Source organism: Trichoderma asperellum, chromosome 6 (assembly GCF_020647865.1).
Source record: "Trichoderma asperellum chromosome 6, complete sequence".
Classification (NCBI taxonomy): domain Eukaryota; kingdom Fungi; phylum Ascomycota; class Sordariomycetes; order Hypocreales; family Hypocreaceae; genus Trichoderma; species Trichoderma asperellum.
In genome coordinates this window covers 2,997,848-3,020,472 of record NC_089420.1, presented here as the reverse complement: position 1 = coordinate 3,020,472, position 22,625 = coordinate 2,997,848, and the positions used below count along the sequence as shown (strand labels likewise).

At 51.6% G+C, this 22,625-nt stretch overlaps 6 protein-coding genes across 8 annotated transcripts; 3 read left to right on the top strand and 3 right to left on the bottom strand.

Moving 5' to 3' along the window:
• Positions 1–29: 29 nt before the first annotated feature.
• TrAFT101_010421 (uncharacterized protein) lies at positions 30–3,686 on the bottom strand. 2 transcript variants are annotated; one of them, XM_066128955.1, is made up of 2 exons: positions 3,148–3,686; positions 30–3,085 (listed from the first exon to the last, which is right to left on the bottom strand). In XM_066128955.1, exons 1-2 carry the CDS (start codon positions 3,299–3,301, stop codon positions 618–620), a joined length of 2,622 nt encoding a protein of 873 aa, XP_065985081.1. In that variant the 5' UTR covers positions 3,302–3,686; the 3' UTR covers positions 30–617. The 2 variants fall into 2 exon arrangements, with proteins under 2 accessions (XP_065985081.1, XP_065985082.1); XM_066128956.1 differs by having other exon boundaries at positions 31–3,169.
• Positions 3,687–5,157: 1,471 nt separating this feature from the next.
• TrAFT101_010420 (uncharacterized protein) lies at positions 5,158–8,425 on the bottom strand. Of its 2 annotated transcripts, XM_024901235.2 has the most exons (3): positions 7,653–8,363; positions 6,315–7,286; positions 5,158–6,245 (listed from the first exon to the last, which is right to left on the bottom strand). In XM_024901235.2, exons 1-3 carry the CDS (start codon positions 7,899–7,901, stop codon positions 5,439–5,441), a joined length of 2,028 nt encoding a protein of 675 aa, XP_024756217.2. In that variant the 5' UTR covers positions 7,902–8,363; the 3' UTR covers positions 5,158–5,438. The 2 variants fall into 2 exon arrangements, with proteins under 2 accessions (XP_024756217.2, XP_065985080.1); XM_066128954.1 differs by having other exon boundaries at positions 6,315–8,425.
• Positions 8,426–10,354: 1,929 nt separating this feature from the next.
• TrAFT101_010419 (uncharacterized protein) lies at positions 10,355–12,690 on the top strand. The gene has a single exon (XM_066128953.1). It carries the CDS (start codon positions 11,083–11,085, stop codon positions 12,571–12,573), a length of 1,491 nt encoding a protein of 496 aa, XP_065985079.1. The 5' UTR covers positions 10,355–11,082; the 3' UTR covers positions 12,574–12,690.
• TrAFT101_010418 (uncharacterized protein) lies at positions 12,575–13,831 on the bottom strand. Its single transcript, XM_024908912.2, has 3 exons — positions 13,369–13,831; positions 13,127–13,192; positions 12,575–12,988 (listed from the first exon to the last, which is right to left on the bottom strand). Exons 1-3 carry the CDS (start codon positions 13,444–13,446, stop codon positions 12,905–12,907), a joined length of 228 nt encoding a protein of 75 aa, XP_024756215.1. The 5' UTR covers positions 13,447–13,831; the 3' UTR covers positions 12,575–12,904.
• A 1,758-nt stretch (positions 13,832–15,589) lies between these two features.
• Positions 15,590–20,248, top strand: TrAFT101_012062 (uncharacterized protein). Its single transcript, XM_024910277.2, has 4 exons — positions 15,590–16,602; positions 16,668–17,635; positions 17,710–17,807; positions 17,882–20,248. The coding sequence occupies exons 2-4, from the start codon at positions 16,741–16,743 to the stop codon at positions 20,000–20,002; spliced, it is 3,114 nt and encodes a 1,037-aa protein (XP_024756214.1). The 5' UTR covers positions 15,590–16,602; positions 16,668–16,740; the 3' UTR covers positions 20,003–20,248.
• A 117-nt stretch (positions 20,249–20,365) lies between these two features.
• TrAFT101_010417 (uncharacterized protein) lies at positions 20,366–22,122 on the top strand. Its single transcript, XM_024902119.2, has one exon. It carries the CDS (start codon positions 20,420–20,422, stop codon positions 21,929–21,931), a length of 1,512 nt encoding a protein of 503 aa, XP_024756213.1. The 5' UTR covers positions 20,366–20,419; the 3' UTR covers positions 21,932–22,122.
• Positions 22,123–22,625: the final 503 nt, after the last annotated feature.

The window sequence follows — 22,625 nt, the reverse complement described above, 5'->3', positions numbered from 1 at the left end:
AAAGCAAGATAAAGTAAGCTAAAATAAAAGGCGTGTTTCATTCGTAGCGTGCATAGTATCAATAAATAACATAAATCCTCCCTCCCACCAAAACCTCCATCTTTCCCTCTTCCACCCATTCGTCTGTATTTTCATCTAAATATACATTCATATACGGAAATTTGCCTCGTCTCTAGCCCAATCATCCATCCATCAATCTTGGGGAAAAAAAAAAAAGAAGAAGAATTCCCATTCATCTCAGGCGTTCCCATCCTGTCCATCCCATTCATCATCTGTTCAGAGAAAAGTGTAACAAAAGGAAAGAGGAGAAAAGAAAAGAATAACACACATTACCAATCAAATGCAGCAAAATGCAGAGTTCTTTAGAATGCCATCCCAAACGCCTTTTGAATAAGATAAGGAAAGGTATCCTACGACTCATTGCACATATATATGCAGCATCCCCCCAAAGAAAAGAAAAGAAATCGCCAAACATGTGCCACCTCAGTCTGGTATATATACGCAAGCATCAACGGGTATGTTTTTAAATTAACGGAAGCATATGCGCTACTTTTGCCATATCACATCACCCTAGATGAGTGAGAAATAGTTGTCGTCGAGATACTAGTTCTCCTTCTCTAGAACATATCATTCTCATCGTATGTGCTGGTATCGTACGTGTTCTCCGTTCCGGAAGGGCGACTGCCGCTGGCTCGTCGTCGCTCCGCTCGTCGTCGCCTTCTGTTGTCTGCAGCGGACTCGTTGCCCTTGTCGTCAGCTGGCGGCGGCTGATGCACTGTACTCTGTGGCGGGTTACGCGGTGCGGTTGGGACCTCGGTTGGGACTTCGCTCGGGTCCATACTCATGCCACTCCAAGTACCATGGCTGCCTACACTAGTGACTGAAGCATTTGGTAAGTGCTGGCCGGGTGGTTGTAAGAATGAAGGACCAGATTGGCTTGGCTGGCCCGACTGCTGGGCAGGAGGCTGGCCTGAGTTATAACCTGAATCCCTACCGCGTCTGCCCTTGGCGAGCGATGGGTTTGGCGGATTTAGTGGTCCTAGGCGGCTCGCTTCATCTTGGACTCTGCTGCTGCCAACTCTGCTGCTTTCGACTCTGCTTTCAGCCGCCGATTCCGCCCTCCTCTTGCTGTCATCCCTGCGGTACCGACGATTCTTAGTAGGAGACTCGAGCGCCGAAAGACTAGATTGCGAATTTCTTCGACCCCGGCTCGTCTGTGCCAAAGTCTCCTCCTCAGTAACCTTTCGCAGTCTGACTTGTTCCTTGTCATCGCGGGGTCTTACGGGCCCGCTCGTCTGGCTTGATCCGACGCGTCCTCGCTGTTCTCTGGCAGCCAAGCTACTAGCACGGGCAGCTGCTTCGGCCGCAGCTCTCTCGCTATCCATTTGCCGTCTTGAGGGATGGCGCCCCTGAGGTCGGTCGGCAAGCGAAGTCACATCAGAATCAACTTCGGAACGGTGTAATAGACCATGGGGGTCACTGGGCATGCTAGGCATGGACAGACGCTCACCACGCCTCGGTGGCGACATTTCATCAGGTATTAACGCAGAAGTGCTGGGTCGTACTCCAGCAGCCGTATTCCGCGGTCCCTTTGGCGGCATGGTGGAAAGCTCAGTCTGGGTGTCAAACGTGGACTCCGTTCCATCTGAATACTCGGTTCCTGTCACGGTGCTGCGCCTTTGAGGTGGACGACGAGAGTCCCTTCGGATTGGAGATTGGTATTCGGTGTTGCTGTACCTGGAGAACTGAGTGCCGGACCGCATCTCCTCTTCCTCCCTCAGTCGATCCTCTTCTTTTCGAGCACGTCTGTCGGCAAACTTCTTGGCAAACCATCCGACTCCCAAAGTAGCAAGCACGCCCTTGGCGAAACCGCCGCCGCCAGAAGGCTCATCATGTGGTCGCCGTGATGGAGAAACGTAGGACGAGTATTCGGACTCATCCATCATATCTCCCCTCGAAATGTTGCTGCGAACGTTGGAGCGTCGTGGAGATGAGCGTCGAGCTTCATAGGCGGAAGCAGCCTGAGTAGGAGCAGGAGCGCGCGAGGGTGGAAGGGTTGATACATCATCAGTATACTCACTGTTGAATTCGCTTACTGTCGCGGCGCGTACAGACCTGTTGCGGTGAGGGGTCTCAGTGGATACAGCAGAATACTCTTCCTCTCGTCGGTCGCGACGGTCCATAAAGTTGGAGAATATCTTTCCAGCACCAAAAGCAGCAGCCGCGCCACCCAATGCCTTAAATAAGCCTCCGCCGCCGCTTCGTTGTGCCGGAAGATCAGAGTACTTTTCGGAGAAGTAACTTGGTCGTGATGAGATTACCGTTGGCCCACGACTTCGAGTTATTGATGTTCGACTCATCGATGGCGATCGTGTGCGAGCTCGGCTGCGGTCGTCATCATGCTCCTTCTTGCGTCCTCTCATCATAGCAAATATTCCTGCGCCAGCCGCTAGGGGTCCCAGCCATTTCAGAGCAGAATGTTCGTTCTCCCTGTGGTCAGAATAGTATTCAGATTCTGTGATGCGAGTGTTGCCCGCTTCAGAGCGTCCCGCTGGAATATATCGCTCGTGATGTCCCTCGGCCTGGTAGTTGAGGACAAAGTAAACTGCGAGAAGGAAACCCATCCAAACAGCATACAAAATAAAGAGGATCTTTGGCGATCCGTAGAGAGTAAGTCCGAGAGGCACCTGGACAATTCCAAGGAGGGCTGTAGCTCTGCCTAACCACTTATGAAGCGTTACGCGAAGGGAGCGACTCTTCATGATATGCTGAATCAACCGACCCCCCAGGAGCTGGACAGCGAACATGACGAAGATGGCAACGCCAATTCCATGATGCGGGTTTGACAGGGATCGATTTGGCCCAACAGCGAAGAAGGGTAATATGAAGGCTGCTACCAGAAGCAAGCCGGAGAAAACTTGCAGCCGCGCATGGTATCGAATCGCATGAGCCGGCTCTCTCGTGTAGAACCTCGCAAGCATCACCGAAAGGGGTACCAGGAACAGAAAGACCATGGCAGCCATAATGCCGTGAGCCAGAATAATGGTATGGTACTGGTGGACGGTGGAGAAGCGATTTCCCATTCCTGTGCCAAAATTGTCAGACAAGCGACTCCGAGACAGTCCAAGACTATTATTCTATTCTAACCATTGTATCTCATTGTGTCAAAATCAGTCCCTTCCAAGTTGGGGAGAAGGAACGTGTTCTTGGTGAAATCCCACGTTCCATCCCCCACCACCATGGTATCCGAGTCATAGCTCACAGAACCAGGCGAGGAGAGTTGGTCTGGTGCCGGCGCCATGACGGCGGCGACGAAAAAGTAAATGGCAAGTTTTGGCGGCCTGACCCAAGCAGAGTGCGACGCGATTTATACGAAGCCGACTCCCTGCGATGCGCCTGCGATCTCCTCCGCCGGGCGCCTTATCGTCCAGCCAAAACAATCGTATTCCGTCGTGGCGTTTCGCGAGATGTCCGTGTCGTGCGATCAGGCGCCGCGAAAGGGAATGAAGAATGTCTGTAAGTCGCTCCAATGTGGGGGGAGAAATCGGGAAGACCACTATGAATCGCGAGCACGAGGGAGAGGAAGTCAATCAAATCAAGCTGACTCCACACCACATCACAAAGTCGCAATCCAGGCTTCAAGAAAAAGGCAAAAACAACAGAAACGGCCTCCCGCGCAAAAAAGGATGCAAGATCAAGAAACGTCTCAATTGATGCGATTTTAGCAACCTGCAGCTCGTTGGCTAAAGGGACCAGCCACCCATACGAGGCCTGGCAGGAGCAAGGGCCACCCCCACATCGGCGCAGCTTCCCGTTGCACGGGGCGACGGGACGTACCTTTGTAGACAGCTGAGCGAGCAAAACAGTATTAGATAATGCAATTGCAGCGCTGCCATTGGATACAAGTCATGTGACTGCACCGCCTCATCAGCAGCTAGCGACACGAGGAGCCACTTTTGTGTCAGCGGGAGGCTGGTGTGAAGTTTTAGCTCTTCGCCTTGAGATGCGCATCATCATTTATTGATTCTTTGTTTTTAGCCGCGCGTTCAGCTGCAAGATCCCACGTTGTTTTGGACGAACTCCAGCACTGCCGACTCTGCTGTAATTCCATACTGCTACCATTACTGGTACTAGGTACCTATTACTGTACTTCTACATGTTAGCCGCATGGATTTCGAAATCTGCAGGCCGATCCAATGGCACGGCGCCACGGTGTCCCCAAAACCCCTACTTCGTACACCGCGTGGCTTTTTTTTTTTTCCCAATGTTGACATGGGGGAGAGTCCACTCTTCGACTAATGCTACTTTTTAAAGAAGTAGATTTGTGATACTATTACCTACCTAGCACATCTCTTCAGCTCGCCTTGCCTGTTCCTGCTTTTTGGTTCAAGCCATTTGCGGCGAGCTAATAATAGCCCTCGTCAATCAGAAGCGGTAACATTCTGGAACCACCTATGCCGTCTATGTTCTCTCTGTCTCTATCTCCCTATCTCCCTGTCTCTCTCTCTCTCTGTCTGTCTGTCTTTCTTAATTGCTGCTGTATCAATTTCTACGTAGCACAGATAACTAAGCGGCAAGCACGTAAGACGGCAGCGGCGGTGACTTTCGTTCCCCGAAGGCTGTCTGCTAAAGGGGTCCGATTGGCGGTCTGACAATCAGCTCATTGATCGACTCGGTGCATCTCAAATTCAGGAGAGCTACATACTTACGTTTGCCACCTGGGTTGTGGAGCAGCTGATATGTACTATGCATACTGCGGTGCCTCCTTCGTACATGTTGCTATACATACAGGCAACAGGTACGCGGTTGTTTGTTTGCTAGTGCATCAGAGTCTACCCTACATACCAAGTATAACTTCACTCGCCACCCGCTGCTATTGAGAATACGAGATTGCTTATGCAAAGATTATGGAGTAAAATGATAGAGTTTAATCTTTAGATTCTAAAAGTCAAAAGCTGTCATTTTCCCGTGTGCTAAGACTGCGGGTTGAGATCGAGCTGTCACTCCCGCGATGATATGTGAAAACTATAAACTGAGCAGTTTATGCATAATCTTAGCTTAAAATACCAACACTACTATCAATTTACGCGTCTGGCGAGATGCTCTGCATTTTGGAAAGGAAAAAAACACCATGTAATCTAAACTGAAAAAGAGAGACAGCCAAATAACATTGTCATTCATGGTCATTAATGTACAAACTTGTCCTAAATACCCAAAAATATATCCCAAAACAAAGAGGCCATCATTATAATGACGCCTCGACGACCAACGCTCTTGAGCCCTATTCAACGCTTTTTCCATTGTAAAAGTTTTCGAATTTTCCCATATGCAGATCTACTTGGTTTAGTTGCCAGGTAGGTATTCTTCCAACTAATGCCTTTGACCCAAAAATGGCCCATCATATCTACGTGATATTTCTCTCTCCCTCTCTCCTCAACTTACCCTAGTAAATGAGGTGGCGTCATGTTATCAAAGTTGCTGATAATAGATTCATCAGCAGCAATGCTGTTAATAACGTCTTCTTGAGTGAAACCAAGCCAGAACGACGGGTTCTTCTGCTGCTCCTTTTTGATGTGATAAATCTCCTGGGCAACGCCCTTCACCTGCCCTCGAGCTCTGTCGGCAGCACCCCATACGGCGGAAAGCTCATTCAGGGCGCCGATATTGAGACGAATCTGCTGTCTCAGGTCGTCATCATCGTGTTGGATGAAGAAGAGTGCCCACTTGTTGAGATGCACAATGGAAGAGAGAGTGATGACGCAAGTGAAGAAGTGAGTGTGGGAAAGTAGCGGCACTCGGTGTGTAATCAGCCTGCTGATGCCGTTTGCTGATGCTATTGTATGCTTTGTGTGCTTGTTGAAGAGGTCTCCGGCCGGAACGAGCTGATATGGCGCGCAGGACGTGATTTTTTGAGCGGGCGAGGAGTCCAGCTGTGAATGAGGTTGGTGAAGCAGGATCGACGTAGCGTACATCATCATATGCGCCTGGAACATCATTTCATCCAGTTGGCCGTTGGCTTGTAAAGAGTCCTTCTTATCCTCGGGCAAATGGAGTCGCCAGTTGGTAAGGAGGGTCTCAATGCGCGCTAGGTTTTCATCCTCTGGTCCATAGATGGGAGGTGTTCTCATAAATCTACCCAGATTTCGTCCACAGAGAATTCTGTATGCAAAGGAGGAGAATTGGCGCTCATCACCAGAAAAGTCTCGGTCTTCCAGCTCTTCCAAGGTCATGGGTGGAGGAATGTGCTAAACAAAGCGTTAGTTAAATGACTTGCTACTCTTTCTGCAAAAAAAGTCGGAATAAAAAAAACTCACCCCTGCGAAATATTGCGACTCCTCACATGGAAGGTTGACATCCGTAGGGACATCATAGAGCAAGAAATTGGTCATTCGATGAACACCGGCAACCATGCCGTCAATGATGAACAGATCCCACCATGTTCGCCGCCAACTCTCCTCCAGCACTGGGTTGCCGCGGCCATTTAGAGACGCAAAATGCCCCTTGTTTAGACCAATCTGGAGGGCCAGTGTCTCGGTCCGGCCAAGCAGCTCGGCAGCTTTCGTGTTTTCACAACAACCATCTAGGGCAACAATGGACAGCATCATAGCCTGGACCTTGAATCCGTCCTGAGGAAAGCTCAGATCGTCTAGGAGACGCATGGCGTCATCGTATAGACCCGGCCTAGATTTGCCCACATCGATGAAAAGCGATCCAACCCATCGGATCACCGCCATCAGTGGGTCAAGGGCCGTCCCAGTGGCAAGCGGGAGCAGGTGCTCCTTGGGGAGCACAAAAGGGTGTGATCCATGAAAGTAACGGTAGAAGGAGTCGATGCACCTCTCCTGGAGGGTCTGCATGGGAAAGTGAGCGGGGAAAGGGAGGTGGGTACCCGTCACCAGGCCGGTCGGCTCAATGCCGTTGATGCTACAATATGACCTGTACAACTGAGCTTGCGAGACGCCCGGGGTGCCTTGGTAAGATGCTGCTGGAGACGCCTCGGGCATCAAGCTGGGGCTGAAGCCGTGGATGGACATTGGGTTCGAGGGCACGGGCACCGACATGGCGCTGGAGACTCCGGCTCCCAGCAGCATGGGGCACTCGGACGGCGCGATGCTGATGGAGTCTGTGTCCGGAGGAGATGTGGCATGGCGTTTGTTTGGGTTCTGAGCGGTTCCTCGGCGAGGGCCCTTGTAGCCGCGTCGAGAAGCTACGTAGATACATTCGAAGTTGGAGCCAACGCATCGCGAGCATGGGGACTGGCCATCGCATTTGAGGTGTTTGCTCCGCTATGCAGCCGAAACGAGTAGCCTGAGTTAGCAAATTTCTGGTCCATTATGCAAAGATGCAGGGGGGAGAATTGGCTGATGATGGGTTTTCGTTTCTGCCTTTGTACTTGGCAGCAGCAGCTCGTGAAAGTCACAATCGAGACCAGTCAGAGTTTCTTGATTGGAAGCGATTGCACACCCCCCCGACGCATATACTTTGTTTTTCTTTCGACACCACGCATTACTACATGACTGCATCGAAATGGAGCCCTGCAGCTATGCGCAGCCAGTTGCTGCTGGGGGTTACAAGAGCAAAAAAGTAGAAGCTGTCATGCTGTTTCCAAGCGAGGTCGGCGAGGAAGAAATGAAGGAGGATCGTCCACTTACGCAGGCCAAGCAGGCCGCAGAAACGGCTGATTCGCGCGAGGGGCCGTCGCCGTCTTCTTTAATGTCGGAGGCCTTGGCTGGGTCTTCGGGCTTGCTGGCGAGGCCAGTGTCGGGCACGTCGGCGACTGCTTGAGCCATCCGGACTCCATGCGTCGGGGAAATCGGCGACTGAGATGCGGATGACGAAGAATCAGGAGGCGACAGGGTACCAGCAGGTGGCTGCTGCACGCTATGGCCATTCGCCATCATGGTTGATAAATAGCGATCGCAGGACGAGCTGGGAGCTTTCCTTTGCTTGCTTCGTCTTGATGCTGGCGGCGGATAAGAGAAGAAGTAGAAAATAAGAACGAGATAGTGCTCGGGCTGGTTGAACGGCCTCAGGGGAGGAGGTTCGCTGGGGTGGGGAAACTTATGGTTCAACGGCACGGGCAAAGGATGCTGCGGCTAAGTCTAGGGACTCCCGGCTCTGCAACTCCGCAGTAACAGGTACAAGCGGCTATGCAGCGGGACACGGGACACGGGACAACGGGTGGCACTGGCGGCTGCGCTGTAGGATTGTTTCTCTCTATTGCTGCGGTTGGTTGGTGGGCAATAATACATACGACAGAGTGGAAGGATTCTGCCTAGAACTCTGAGCCAAAGCTGAGCAAATGGGTGTTTGTTTCACTGTCGATTCTCACCGCTTGGGCAAAAATCAACAGGCATGTATCAGAGGAAAGGAGGCAAAAGAGACAAAAGAAAGGAAAACGGAGAAAAGAAAAGACAAAAAACCGACGGCCTGAGACACAGGTAGAGGGTACTGGGGCGCATTGCGTAAGATGTACCTGAGACATTAAAAACAAGGTTGGGCGATGCATCTGGTGGTTTGGCCTCTAATCTCGGCCGGCTCAAGTGCTGTTGGATCGCCTAGATGGTAATTGCTGCTTACCTATCAAACACGCCCGCCGGGCCAATTTCGCCTCTTTTTGTTTCCATTACAATGAATTTCTTCTATACTGTAACTGCGCTTCCCCCAGAGACCAAACCTCCCGCGATCCAGGTCCTGTTGCCAGTCGAGCGCCGGGCCATGAATGACATGCGACCCGGCAATTGTAAGACAAGGCCAGGCTAAATCGCCAGAGGTGCGCAAGTTGGCCCTCTTGGCTGCGATCTAGCCCCATGCAGCGCCGCCGCCCTGTTTTGGTTGGACGCCGTCGCGGAGCCCTCTCCGCAGCATCGAAACCGCGTGCGTGAGAACGCTGAGCGAGCCTGTCAGATGTTAGCCGTTGGGCCAGATCGGAAGAGTACATGTATGTTTTCCACATGGAGACGCAGCACAGTTCTGTACAAGTATCTACAACTGAATGACGGAGATAAGACGGTAGGCGTCAAGCTCCGGGAGAGCCCGATTTTTTACAATATTATAATTATATTCGGCTGAAACACATGTCTATATGGAGAAGATGCCTTTTATGCTACCGGCAAGTCCGTGGAGTCGAGCACACGGCAAGATGAAAGACGGGCTATGAGAAGATTGGTAGTCTTGTGCTCGTCCATACTACATGCAGCTACCAAAGCCTCAGAATAGTATGGATTTACACACATACCATCTGTGCTCTCGGCTCTCGGGCTAAGACTCTTCTCCGTAACTGGCACTGACTTGACTGCTATCGGGGTCGCGGAAGTGGGAGGCCACAATCAAATCCACCGATATCTGCGATTTGCCCCATGAGGCATGTTAGGCTATCTATCAGCGGCTATCCATACACCCATGTAAGTAGGTCTGGGACGAGCTGCAGGGAGCACAAAAACTATTGAACAGGGGAGAAAGAGAAAAAAAAAAAGAAAAGAAAGAAAATGACAGAGAAAGGCGAATCAATTGCCCATCATTTGAGCAGCCCGTGTCTCTAAACTAATGCAGTACGTGAAACTAGATACAGAGATGCCGCTGTTCCATAGGCCAATGGCAGTGCTGTATCGTCCCGAGCGCCAGTGTCACCGTCTCACAGTGCAATTTCAGCCATGCAACACACTCAGACGCCGAGGCTTGAAGCGCAACGCCACATGTTGCTAGTCCTCTAGCTACGGTTTGTCCGTCCGTCGTAGTAAACTAGGAGAGCATGGTAGTATCAGTACTAGCAGGCGGCTAAGCCTTATGCCCTACCCACGGCCAAGGAGAGAAAGAGGGGAAGCTGGCTAGAGAGGAAACGGGCCCCCAATATCTGGCATCTTTTGTCCAAAATCCCGTATCTCACGTTTTGAAACATGCTGAATTCTGGCTGATTAGTCCTTTTATGACTGATCAATTGTGCCTTTTACTTTAACCAGATCGCGGCTTGGCATGCCAGCTAGTGGTTGATAGGGGAGATATTAAAGTAAACCATGGACAAGATGGACCAGACAGCGCGCCCGCAGCAGCAGCAGCAGTAGCAGCAGCAGCAGCATGAGTTGTGCTCTCAGAATTGAATCTTATTCTACCGTCCTTACAGTATTTCATTTCTACCGATGCTCTATTTCTTCAATGCTGTTTATAGGGTCCATTACCATATAATCCACGCAGTCTCATCACCACCACCATCACCAGCAGCATGTGCTCATATTCGAGACACTCGTCCTCTGTTCCTCGCCCCATTTATCGGTTCGGTCCACGATTCGGTCCTCGCCCGCTCCATGCTCCCCACCCAGCCCGTCTCGTAGGCCAGATTCGTTAGCCCAGGCCAGCTGCAGCCAGGCCAGCCCTTCCCCCTCGCACACACATCCGTATGGTCATGGTAATCGTTGTAATCCTGTGCCGAGTAGCGCAGCCTCCAAATACCACCGTCGCCCAACAACAAGCCACCCTGCGCGGCACGCCATTCAGGGGAAGATTCCTTTGGCGGCATCGCAGAAAAAGGAGGCAACAAGAGCTGCCAAGCTTTTTCAGACATCTAGAATGGATCCGGTGTCAGCGGCGGGTCTGGCTCTTGGCGTTGCATCGTTGGGCCTGCAAGTCTATACCGGCTGTATCCAAGGCATGTCACGGCCTACCTATGTAGTTCACTTCGTGGTTCAAACTTGTTAACTTGATTTCTTTTGATGCTGGAATTAAGGCATTCAGCTGCTTGTAACCGCTCTCGGGTATGAGGACGACTGTAAGCACCTCAATCTGCGCCTGCGCCTGGAGCAGCAGCGCCTCTTTGCCTGGAGCGAGACGTCTGGCCTGCTGGATGTGAATACGGAGAACCAGGAGCGCATACTAAACTCCAACGTCTTCAACCTGCACCGCCAGACAGTCTTGGACCTGCTAGTGCAGGTTCAGTGCCTGTTTGACGAATTTATTGCGTATCAGGGCAAGCATAGCAACCTGACTCCTGTTCGCGACGATGGAGAGTTCCTGGTCTCTCCCGAGCTGGATGCTAAGCAGGCCAGCTTCCCTATATCGGACAAGAAGCGACAGTTCATCAAAAAGGCCATGATGAACCTCAAGCAAAAGTCACAGGAGGGCTTGAAGAGATTCAAGTGGGTGTCCTTTGACAAGGAGGGGTTTGAGCAGTTGCTCGCCAAGTTTACACTCTTAAACGACACCATGATGAACATTCTGGATCACTCGCTGCAGGTTGAGATCCGCCACACCGTGCAAGATACAAACCGGGGAGTCTTGTTGCTTCACCACAAGATTGCTGATCTCAGCCATCTTGTGCTGGCGCTCAAGGATCAGCTAGAGATTAGGAACCTTCCAGGTGCGCCATCACGGACGCGACTATCTAATGTTGAGAGGGAAGCAAATGTGGCTGAGCTGAAGCAACTTTCACGGTTGGCAAAATTCAAGGCTTTCAACGAAACCATTGACCCCAAGTCGGATACTCCAGCTCTGATAGATGATGCTGTGGCGGGCTTTCTCGAGCTGGTAAAGCCGGGAGAACAACGCCTTGTCCAGCTTCCCAAGTATCTCATAGAATTAGACCCAAGCACGGATGAATCTGAGGATCCGCGGTGCGAGGCAATCTTGAAGACTGCCGAAGGAAAGAAGAAGGTGTGGATTGAATGGAAAGACTACGATAACGCGGGTAACACAGGCTGCTTGTCCAAAGCAGAAATTGTCGATCGAGTGCGAAAGCTGGCTTGTCTACTTCACCACAGGCCCAAGCCAGAAGCCTTCCGGACGCCTCACTGCATCGGTTTCTTCGACAAAGCAGATCCTGACGTCCCAGAAGACGACGTCGACATCTTGGACCGGCGATTGGGTCTGATATTCGAACGGCCGGACAGCCAAGATGTGCACGACACTCTGCCGCCGGTGTCTTTACGAGAATTGCTCTTGGACACCACGGTACGCAAGCCCAGAGTCACCGACCGCATCAAGCTTGCGCACGCCCTCAGCAACTGTCTGCTCTATCTCCACGCGGTCAACTGGCTGCACAAGGGCCTCCGCAGCCACAACATCTTGTTCTTCAAGACAAAGACCGGCCACGTCGACTACAGCCAAGTCTACCTCTCAGGCTTCGACTTCTCCCGCCCGGGCGGCTTAGAAGAAGTGACGGAAATCCCCGGCTTCGACGCCGAGCACGACTTGTACCGCCACCCGAGAGCGCAGTCCAACCAAGGCAAGCTCCGCGAGCGATCCAAGAAGAGCTTCGACATCTACAGCCTGGGCGTCATCTTCGTGGAGCTGGCGCACTGGAAGCCCGTGGAGGGGGTGCTCGGCATTGAGATGAGGCTTGCCAAGGGCCAGTCGGACGTGGTTCGGCAGGTGCGCAGCGATCTGCTCGCCACTGAGCGGGTTGCTGATCTGGGAGCCGAGATGGGAGAGAAATTTGAGGAGGCGGCGAGACGGTGCTTGCTGGGCGAGCGGGAGCTCGGGCTGGAGCCGGGTGACGATGAGACGGCTGATGAAGTGGCCGAGAGGCTCTCGGTGAGATACTATGACGATGTGGTTAAGAAGCTAGCAGAGATTGTGGTTTAGAAGAAGATGAAGAAAAAAAATACTAGTACATGAGAAGCAAAACCAAAAAAAGAAAGAATTGTGATATGTGGAATAGGTGAACGAAAAGATGTAATTTCTTGATATTGTAAAATGTTATGGGTATTTGCTCTATTCTCCCTCAGGCTGAATAGTTTGGGGGATATCACATCATTAAAAATGGACCAAAACGGCGCCGAGCCGCGGCCAGAAAGGAACAGCTCCCGAGTTCTTTCTCATGTCCCACACATCAGTTTATTAACCATTCATTTGAACCCTCCTCTCCCCCCTTTTGCGCTCCACCAAATCGCGTTTCTCGATTTCGAATGGGCGCTTAGCAGCAGCATTCGCAGCAGTCCTCAGTGCACTCGCAGCACTCGAAGCAGGCGAGACCGGCGCAGATACCGCAGCAGATGGCCTGGAAGCGCATATGTCAGAAAGCAGAAACAGCCAGTTATTTTGTTGTGTTGTGGGAATATAGGTAGTGGATGGATGTAGGTATAGGAGGTGTCTTGTCTGTTTGTATAGGATTGAAGAAGAGCTTGGGGAGACTTACACCCTTCTCGCCCTCACCACCGCGCATGTTGGGAGTGGTGTCCATGCTCATGGGCTGGACGGGACGCTAAAGCAATGAGAAGAAACCAGCGTTAGCAGACAAATTCATTCATTCCTGTCCATGATGCATATGAAGTCTTTTTTTTTTTTTTTTTTTTTTTTTTTTTTTTCCGGTTTCATTTTCTTGTTTGGACGTTGCTTCAATTATGCAGTCATCAACTCAATGTCTTGGCAAACACGTACCGGCTGCTCGGAGCTAACTCGTGCCGGGGCCTCGGTAGTCATCTGCTGGGCGACCATCTGGGGCTGGGGAGAAGACATTATTGCGGTTTGTATGAAAGCGAATGGCGTTCAACTCTGGGATATAGATGAAGAAGAGAGTAACGAAAGCGTTGTTTAATGCTTTATTATTAGCGATGAATGAAATTAAGAAGGAAAAAAAAAGAAGAGAGAAGCCAAGTGGGTGGAGGGTCTGCTGGGTCTCTTATAACTGGGAAAAAGCAAACCCATCGTGGGAGGGAGTGAATCCAACGGCCCTGTTTTTCTCCCAAATAGCATCACACAGACTCACGCAGGGGCGCAGCATCAGCTTATTGCTAGTACTAATGCCAACTAGCCCAGCAGGTTGATCCTCAATGCCGCCAACATGCCATTTTGTTACAGCAAAGTACTTGCTGTACGTACATCACACTTGTCGCGGAATGGCTGCTTGATTCGTAGCTGGCGGTAAATAAATGCACGATAAAACAGGTACGGGATCCGCTATTGCTACGTAAATGCTACCACTTCGCGCCTAGCCGAAACAAACTGCGTCAGCCATGCTTGGAGGCATTTTGGGCAATTGGGACCTTCGCGCCAGGGCCGTTGGTTTCTGGGACACGACGACATGGGGGCTGGCGGTTTGCACGGCACGAATAAGCCGAGCGGTGCTCAGCATGGGGCGCGCTGATTGGCCGAGGGCCGCTCTGGAGATGATCGATACGGGGGTGGTTTTGGAGCTGGGCTAGCGATGTTTGGGAATCGATTGAAAAAGAAGCTTGGAGACGGTGTGCTGGCATGGGCTGGTATGAAATCGGCACTGAGAGATGAGGAGCGTCTTTGATCTGAGCGGCCTCCCATGGTGATGGACGCATATCGGAGTTTGTATCTAGCCTACAGTATATCAATGTGGAGATGGCTTCCCGTCTTTGACAGGCAGTCCACATGTCGATATTCATCGTTACGGGGAGTGGCTTTTACGATACAGCTGCGATTAGCGGTCGGCATTCTTGCTCGTTCTGGAATGACAAAGAGGTAGCTGAAAGGAACCGCCATCTGTCTAGGCGCGCGCTCAAGGCCACGGAGAATGTTGCTTTCAGGGGCAGCGCGTATGTCCAGTTGCAGACAATGCGACGTACCGCCACGTATATACTTGGTCTTCACGTCACAAGAATAAAGATCTGATGCTAAGCAGAAGCCACAACGCATACATACGCAAGCTAGTAGAAGCAGGTTGCCCGCTAGCAGCTAATAGTCAAGAAAAAAAAAAAACTTGAACAAAGCTGCGGTGGAGAGAGAGGCGGCGGGCTGAATGATAGAGAACGGTGAGCGCATATCAAGTATCTTCTTTGTAAGACGTCTCAGCCCCATGGATGGACGCCAAGCTCGGACATTAATAGGATTGCGTTGCGTTGCATCGGACGAAAAAAAGAAAAGACAAAGCAAAAAATCCCTGAATAATGTTTATCCCTTATGGAGTACACGATGCTACCCGGGCGTAGGTATGTATCTGCAAAGGCGTACAAGTAGCAAACGGATCCAAAAGGGCTCCATTGAAATGGTGGCTATGTGCTGCGGCTTCTCGGCAATGCGCCGATGAGGGCCCCGACATCCTTTGTGTCTCAATCTTGCCTGTGCCTACTTATACAAAAGCATATTCTACTGACGGCGTATTAGTAGATCAGTGCAGTATGCGCAAAAGACCCTTTGATGGGCAGAAACTCATGGCTTGGGGTCATTGTCGACTTACGTCAGGGAGGCAAACCTTGACGTAAAAATAGCAGCGGGTTCCTGATGAGAAAAGTATGGAGGATCTGCTGTTCGCGTCGCCACCGATGGCAAAGTCAAAAAGGCCATGGAACTGACACAATGTACGTACCTGGCAGTGCTTTTGGAACATCTCGGACAAGTTCCTGGTAGGCCATTCACGTCCAGTGAAGATGCCATTCTGCATTTATGCATTCAAGAAGTCCTGTGCTGCTGCGTAAAAGATGCGCGCGAACCCTGAATATCATACATTAACCTGTGACGTCGCCAATTAAAACCCGGGGTCCTTATCCAAAGAGGAAGGGAGACGACGGCTGCAGCTTCACATGCCTCGAATAGGTACTGGGCATCTAAGTGATAGTAACAGCTCCATGTTGGCAATACACAAGCGTCCTCAAATTTATTTGACAAGCGTAGTAGACAAGTTAAAGAGTCCTTTCAATGCGTCTCATACAGCGGCTATAAGTCCAAGCCTATAGGTGGCTCTCGATGGACAGGTAGTTCGCAGAGTGGGACGCAGCAAGCTTCGATTTAAGATTGTCGAACCATCGCCATTCCATGCCTAACTCACTTTCATGCTTAAAAAAAGCCAACACACACCCCCTTATTATTGCTGCCAGCTTTGTCTAATACACCTGCACGAGTAGTATCTCTCTTCTGCTATCATGTGCACTTACTTATATCGATACGCTGGATCCAATAGAAAAAAAAAAAAGCCGCATCTAATTATTAGATCGCCATCGTGACTCAATCTCCAGACGTTAACAAGCATCAACCCTCCAAAAGTCCCAGATCACGCGGACCTGCAGTAGACAGCTTTGCTATCGTCTTACCCAGTTATGGTGGTCAGCCATGGCGCCAAGCACATCCTTTGCCATCTCACAGTGTTTCCCCATCTTTCGAGTCCCCTTGCGGCGCGCCGGCGACATTCTCCGCGATCCAGGATTGGCAAGGCCTTAGCCTCCAACAGGCTTCAGCATTTGGCATATGGCATACGGCATATGGCATACGGCATATGGCATACAGACGTGGCCGTGAAATGACCGGATTGAGTGATGCCTAAATCCAATATTAGAGGCCACGGCCCATTCACTATGGCGCAACTGCCGGTGCTGAGCTGCCCAGTGATTAGCCGACGATACTCCGATCGCATCTCCAGAAGCGTCGAGTCCACCTCCAGTAGGGGGTTTTCTATGGGGGAAAGCGAGCGAGGCTACTACCGGTACTATCACTCCAGCGTCTTAAATCTCCAGGGCCGTGTGTCGTCGCCATAATCAAGGAACCACCCTCACGGCCTGTGCGCCTCTTCTCCGTGATAATCGCTCCTGGGAACCGCGAGACCCGACATCGCCCTGTCTGGATATTGCATTTTCTCTCGCCAATGTCTTGATGGTATAGCCCATCTCTCTACAATCGCGCCCCTCCGCCCCAGTGCCATTAGCAGCGTTCCCGGTACGTCAACCCCAGAAGGCAGCAGAAAAAGGGCACGTTGGGCTTTTCCCTGACAACCACCGAAGCTCTCAGGGCCGCCGAGCTCTGCTTCACGAACACCATCTCGGGAACCGATAGACGAGCGGTTCATCTCCCAGAATGGCGTCCCACAGCCATCGAATGGCCCCTCCGGTTGCTCACCATCCGCATGCTGGATATCCCCAAGCTGCGGCGGTGATGCCACCGGCCGGCACCTTTGCTCCAGGCACCAAGATCCAGGTCGGCAACCACCGAGTGCAGATTCAGAAATACCTTTCCGAGGGAGGCTTTGCGCACGTCTATCTCGTCAAGCTGCCCAAGGCCATCGACGGCACCGATCTGGCCGTCCTGAAGCGAGTCGCCGTACCCGATAAGGAGGCCCTGCGGGGCATGCGAACCGAAGTCGAGACGATGAAGCGACTAAAGGGGCACCAGGCCATTGTCACATATATCGATTCCCACGCGTCAGAGCTCAAGGGAGGAGGATATGAGGTGTTTTTGCTCATGGAGTTTTGCGATGGGGGCGGTCTGATTGACTTCATGAATACCCGGCTGCAACACCGCCTGACCGAGCCCGAGATCATCAACATCTTTGCTGACATCGCCGAGGGCGTTGCCTGCATGCACTACCTCAAGCCTGCGCTATTACATCGAGACTTGAAGGTCGAAAATGTCCTCATCACTAACGGCCGCGCTGGCAAGAGATTCAAGCTCTGTGACTTTGGTTCCGCCGCCCCTCCGCGACCGGCTCCCACGACCGTGGTCGACTGTCGCCTGATGGATGAGGATATCCAGAAACACACAACATTACAATACCGAAGCCCCGAAATGGTAGACGTCTACCGGAAACAGCCAATCAACGAAAAGTCGGATATCTGGGCGCTGGGCGTTCTGTTGTACAAGCTCTGCTACTACACAACCCCCTTTGAGGACCAGGGGCAGCTAGCCATCTTGAATGCGAGCTACAGATATCCCAGCTACCCGGTGTTTTCAGATAGGCTCAAAAGCCTGATTGGTACGAACCAGCCGAGCCTCTTGACTTTTTGACGATTCTGAATAACATCCCACTGACTCGAACTGTACATGTAGCCATGATGCTAAAGGAGAACCATCAGTCAAGACCCAACATATACCAAGTCCTGAAGGAGGCCTGTGCTATGCAGAACCGAGAAGTACCGATTCACGATGTCAGTTATTTTTTTCCTTCTCCATCAAATCATACCATATACTTGGGAATAATGCCACTAATAAATTATCTCAGATCTACTCGGGACGGCCGAGCGCAGAACCTAGAGCCACCCAACAAGCCGCCGTCGAGCCGAAATCACATCAGCCACCCGTCGTCGGTGCCGTTTTTGCAGCGCCCGTCAAAGAACAGCAGGCTCTTCCAGATATCGTACCAATGAGGAGAGGCCGCCCGAATCCCTCGCCATCTCGAACACCTGTCCCTGCAAAGGTCAACAGTGGTGATCCATTTGCTGCCCTGGACTCAAAGGTTAACGCAGCCGCCGCGTCCGTTCGCCGGGCGGAGCCTGATGAGCTTTCAGCCAGGTTTCCACGTCTAGATGAATTCTCCTTGCTCCAAGACCAAAAGACGTTCAATTTTGATTCTACACCAGTTTCTCCTCGTCCTCAGAGAGACCTGGGTGTTAAGGTCGCTGAACGGCTGGCTGATGAAGCATTTGCGTCCTCTAGAAGCCCCGCGCCTGCAACCCCCCCAGTCCAGAGACCACACTCTGTCGCGCCAATCTCATCTCGCCCTCCCCTCGATATCTCACAATCCACTTTGGACACCAAACCTCTGTCAAAAGTGGTGCCCTTATCTGCGACGCAGTCTGGAGTTAGCCGGGCCCAGTCAATCATAACAAGCAACCCTGAGCTCAAAGCTATTGCCAACAAGACTGCAAACTCCTCATACGTTTCCATCGGGACAATGACTGAAGCATCTCCTGAGAAGGAGCGACAAGTGGACTTTGACAGAACTAGACGCTCTCTTGATGTGGAAACTCCCCGCGCAACACCCCGTGCGGCGGCCCTTACAGGGCAAAATACTGCCAAGCGGATTTCTGGCGGAAACTGGGCGTCAGCAAATACGAGGTCTTCGTCTGTTCAGCCACGGCTTAGCCAGAGTACAGTTGCTTCATCTAGGACGTCACTGGATATTCTCAGCTCCCAAGAAGATCTAATAGATATGAGATCTTCTGCTGGAGACCTTGGCCTCAAACAGCGACCTGTCAGCTCGACATTTGAACCTAGCACTCTGGAATATCTGCGCGAAAGGGAAAACGCATCCAAGCCTCCTAGTCGCCAGTCTTCAACCAATCGGCATTCATCGTGGCATCTCCCTCTATCAAGTTCCAACACGGGCCGTAATAATAATGACGGCGGCGTAAGTTTGAAAGAACAGGCTCGAAGCTCGAGAAGCTTTGAAGTCAAAGACCACGATCAAGATCGACTTGGGCAGAAGCCTGAGACGGCTGCATCAACGTCCAAGAACTTGCTCTCTGGCAAGTTTGGCGGTGCTTTCAAGAAGTTTGAGAACAATGCTCCATCTGAAAGCGAGTCGGATTTTAGACCTTCTTCGTCTGGCAAGGAGCAGGGACGTCGTACGTTGACGCCCATCCAAGGCTCGGAAGCAGCAGATGATAGGAGCGATACAGACGGGGAAGGTCATGGTCATATGACAGCTGAGATGCGTCGTGAGATGGAGCGTCGCCAGCTGGAAGAGGAGGAAGCTAGAGTAGAGGCTGCGCAAGCAGAATACCGACGAAGGGTTGCGGAAGGTGGTTCGCCGTCCAAGACTAGACCAAGCGTAGCTCCCAAGCCTATGGGAGCGGCGCGAGCTGCCAGCATACAAAACAGGGTCCAGAGTCTGCTGAGTGAAGAGCAGAAGCCGGCGAACGTACCACGTACCGCCCATGGTTATGGCAAATACACGGACTCTGAACCGCCACCGGGCGAGGCGGAGAAGCCGCGCCCTGAAGTAAAACGCAAGCCCGTTGTAGCTGCGAAGCCCGTTGTGGTGGATCCGCGACGAAGCGACAGCTCTCTGGTGGATGCTAGACAAGCCACGGGCTCGACATCCGCCTCTGCCAGCGTGTCGGGCAAGAGTGTAGCCAAGCCAGCCGCCCCCAGGAAGCCCGTCCACCTGAATAATATACCCACGGGAGGAGGACGGCAAACCTCCTCACCAACCAAGGAGAGAGATGAGCATTCGTTTGAGCGCCTGATAGCAATTGATCTCCCTGGGCAGCCAATGCTAGAGATGACTGCAAACGACAGGGACGACTACGTGGAGGACTTTACGAAACGATTCCCTAGTCTAAGTACCATAGAATTAAGCCGGGATGGTGGCCGCGAGAGGGATGGGCCGCACCGATAGAGATTTGTTCTTTTCTTTGTTTTGATTTATTTTACTGTTCTATTTATTTCCACTTTGTCAAGCAAAAAACAGGCATCGGATTCGAACATTTTTTTGCAAAGCTGATACAACATTATATATTCGAGCATATACGGGAGCATTACACCGGCTATGGAAATACAGTATTTACCCTCTTCCTCTGCCTCTCTCCTTTTGGAGTTGAACTCTCTGCTTCGTAAGGGTCTGCGTAGGAGTGACATGTGCAAGTATGTATGTATTAAATCAGTATTATGCGCTAAGAGCGAAAACGATGCTGCTTATCTTATCGCGCGACAGGTACCCATAATATTTTTTTTCCCATTGAGAGAGAGGCAGCCTCTGGATTTTGGATTGAATCTTGCTTGGTAAACCATTAAAACACAACACAACGACGCAAAAATGGTTAAAAGAAAGAGACAAGCGGCTGCCACCAGTGAACCTGCTGTAGAGCCTGTGGCCGCCAAGAAGTCAAAAAACGTGGAGGAAAAGACGAAACCTACAAAGAGCAGCACAAAGGCCAAGGCCGCGGAAGCAAAGACGAAAGCAGCACCAAAGAAAAACAAAACCTTTGTGGAGGAAACTATTCAGATCGTCGCAGGGTCATACGACCGGGTTCTCCATGGGCTGACAGCTGCAATTGGCACCAAAGGCGACGTCGAATTCGCAGATACGTTCCTTTTCAATGCGCATTCGTCGGCCATCCGATGCGTCGCCGTATCTCCCCCATCTGCTCCCGCGCCGGGCCAGACGCAAAAAGTCTTGCTTGCAACCGGTAGCACGGACGAAAGAATTCATGTATACAATCTGTCGGCGTATCCTCCGAGCAAGAAGAAGGGAGATATGCTGGCTGGCGTGGCACCGAGACCGATCCAAGAGAACTCCAAGAACAGAGAACTGGGAACGCTACTACATCACGACTCTACGATTACGACGCTGGCGTTCCCTACGAGGTCAAAACTGCTATCGGGAAGCGACGATTCGACGATTGCTGTGACACGTACGCGAGACTGGTCTATGCTGAGCAATATCAAGACACCGAAGCCAACTGCACACGGCCGACCAACTGGCGATACCGCGCCGTTTGGAGGCACGCCGTCTGGAGTAAACGACTTTGCTATCCACCCGAGCATGAAGCTCATGATTAGCGTTAGCAAGGGCGAGAGGTGCATGCGACTGTGGAACCTCGTCACGGGAAAGAAGGCAGGCGTGCTGAGCTTCAGCAAGGAGATGCTGAGAGAGATTGGAGAGTCCAAGCACTCTAGCGGCGAGGCGCGGAGAGTGGTCTGGGGAACGGCGGACGGCGCGGACGAGTTTGCGGTTGGATTCGACCGGGATGTTGTTGTTTTCGGCATGGACAGTGTGCCCAAGTGCCGGGTTATGCCGACGACCAAGGTCAAGATACACCACTTTAGCTATGTTACGCTGGATGAGGAGACGGGAGAGGCGCTGCTGGCCGTAGCCACCGAGAATGGCCGCATCATGTTCTTCTCGACAAAGGCGGATGACATTTCAAAGCCCGATGAATCATCAGAGGCGACTCTCCCTGTGGCCAAGCTTGTAGGCTTCGTTGGTGGAGAGGGCGTCTCTGGCAGAATCAAGGACTTTGTCACGATACCTAGCACGGCTAACCCTGGCACGCTGTACGTGGTGGGAGCGAGCAGTGATGGAAAAATTCGGTTGTGGACTGTGCAGGTCGACGAGCTGCGAGAGTTGGCAAAGGGGGAGAAGAAGGACAAGGCGGAGGAGGAGCCTGTGGGTGTGTTGAGGGGAACGTTGGTGACGCATAACAGGGTTACTTGCATGGCGGCGTTTTTGATGCTGGAGAGGCCGGAGGGAGTGGAGGATAGTGAGGACGAAGGTGATGAGGACGAGGACGAGGATGATGATGACAGCGAGGAAGACGATGAGTGAAGGAATTGATTTGAGGGGGAAGGGATATTGTGAGCTTGCTGTATGGAGCACAGATCTAACTAAATAATATGGCTTGATTGACAGTGGTGGATGATATATATATATGTGTACCTAGGCATAAACAGGGGTGGAGTTGGTTGAATTCTTATGATTATAGCTATAGTACCTATAAAAAAATTGTTATTTGCCCGTGTTATGCTATCAGGTACGCATCAGAGGGGAATTTGGAAAGTTGCCTATCTGGTAGTGTGCTGTCCCTTGCCCCGAACTCTAGCGATGTGAATCTCATCGAGGTAACTGCGTAGACTACTAAAAAGCTTCGAACAACGTTTCTTTTACGCATTACCAAGTTCGTACATTTGATCGGCTGTCGCTACCTGTAGCTTTTGAAGCGAGGCATTCGTACCAGAAATCACACTCTAATGGCAGGCATCTTTCTATCTTTGTCAGACGAGCTCGTCTGGAAGAATATGCAGCTATAAATAGACACAGTCTGGATCCAAAGTCATGGCCTTGATTTTCGTTTTGAACGCGGGGGGACCTGAGGGCTCTCAGCCTGACATGCCGGCAGATTTCGAACATTTGTTCCACAATGTCCATTCCAACTGCGGCATCCTACCTCTCCTAAGGTTCGCACGGTTGTTGTACGGCCAGACCTGGTTTACCAGGCGCAGAGCTTCAGCACCTATCTCTG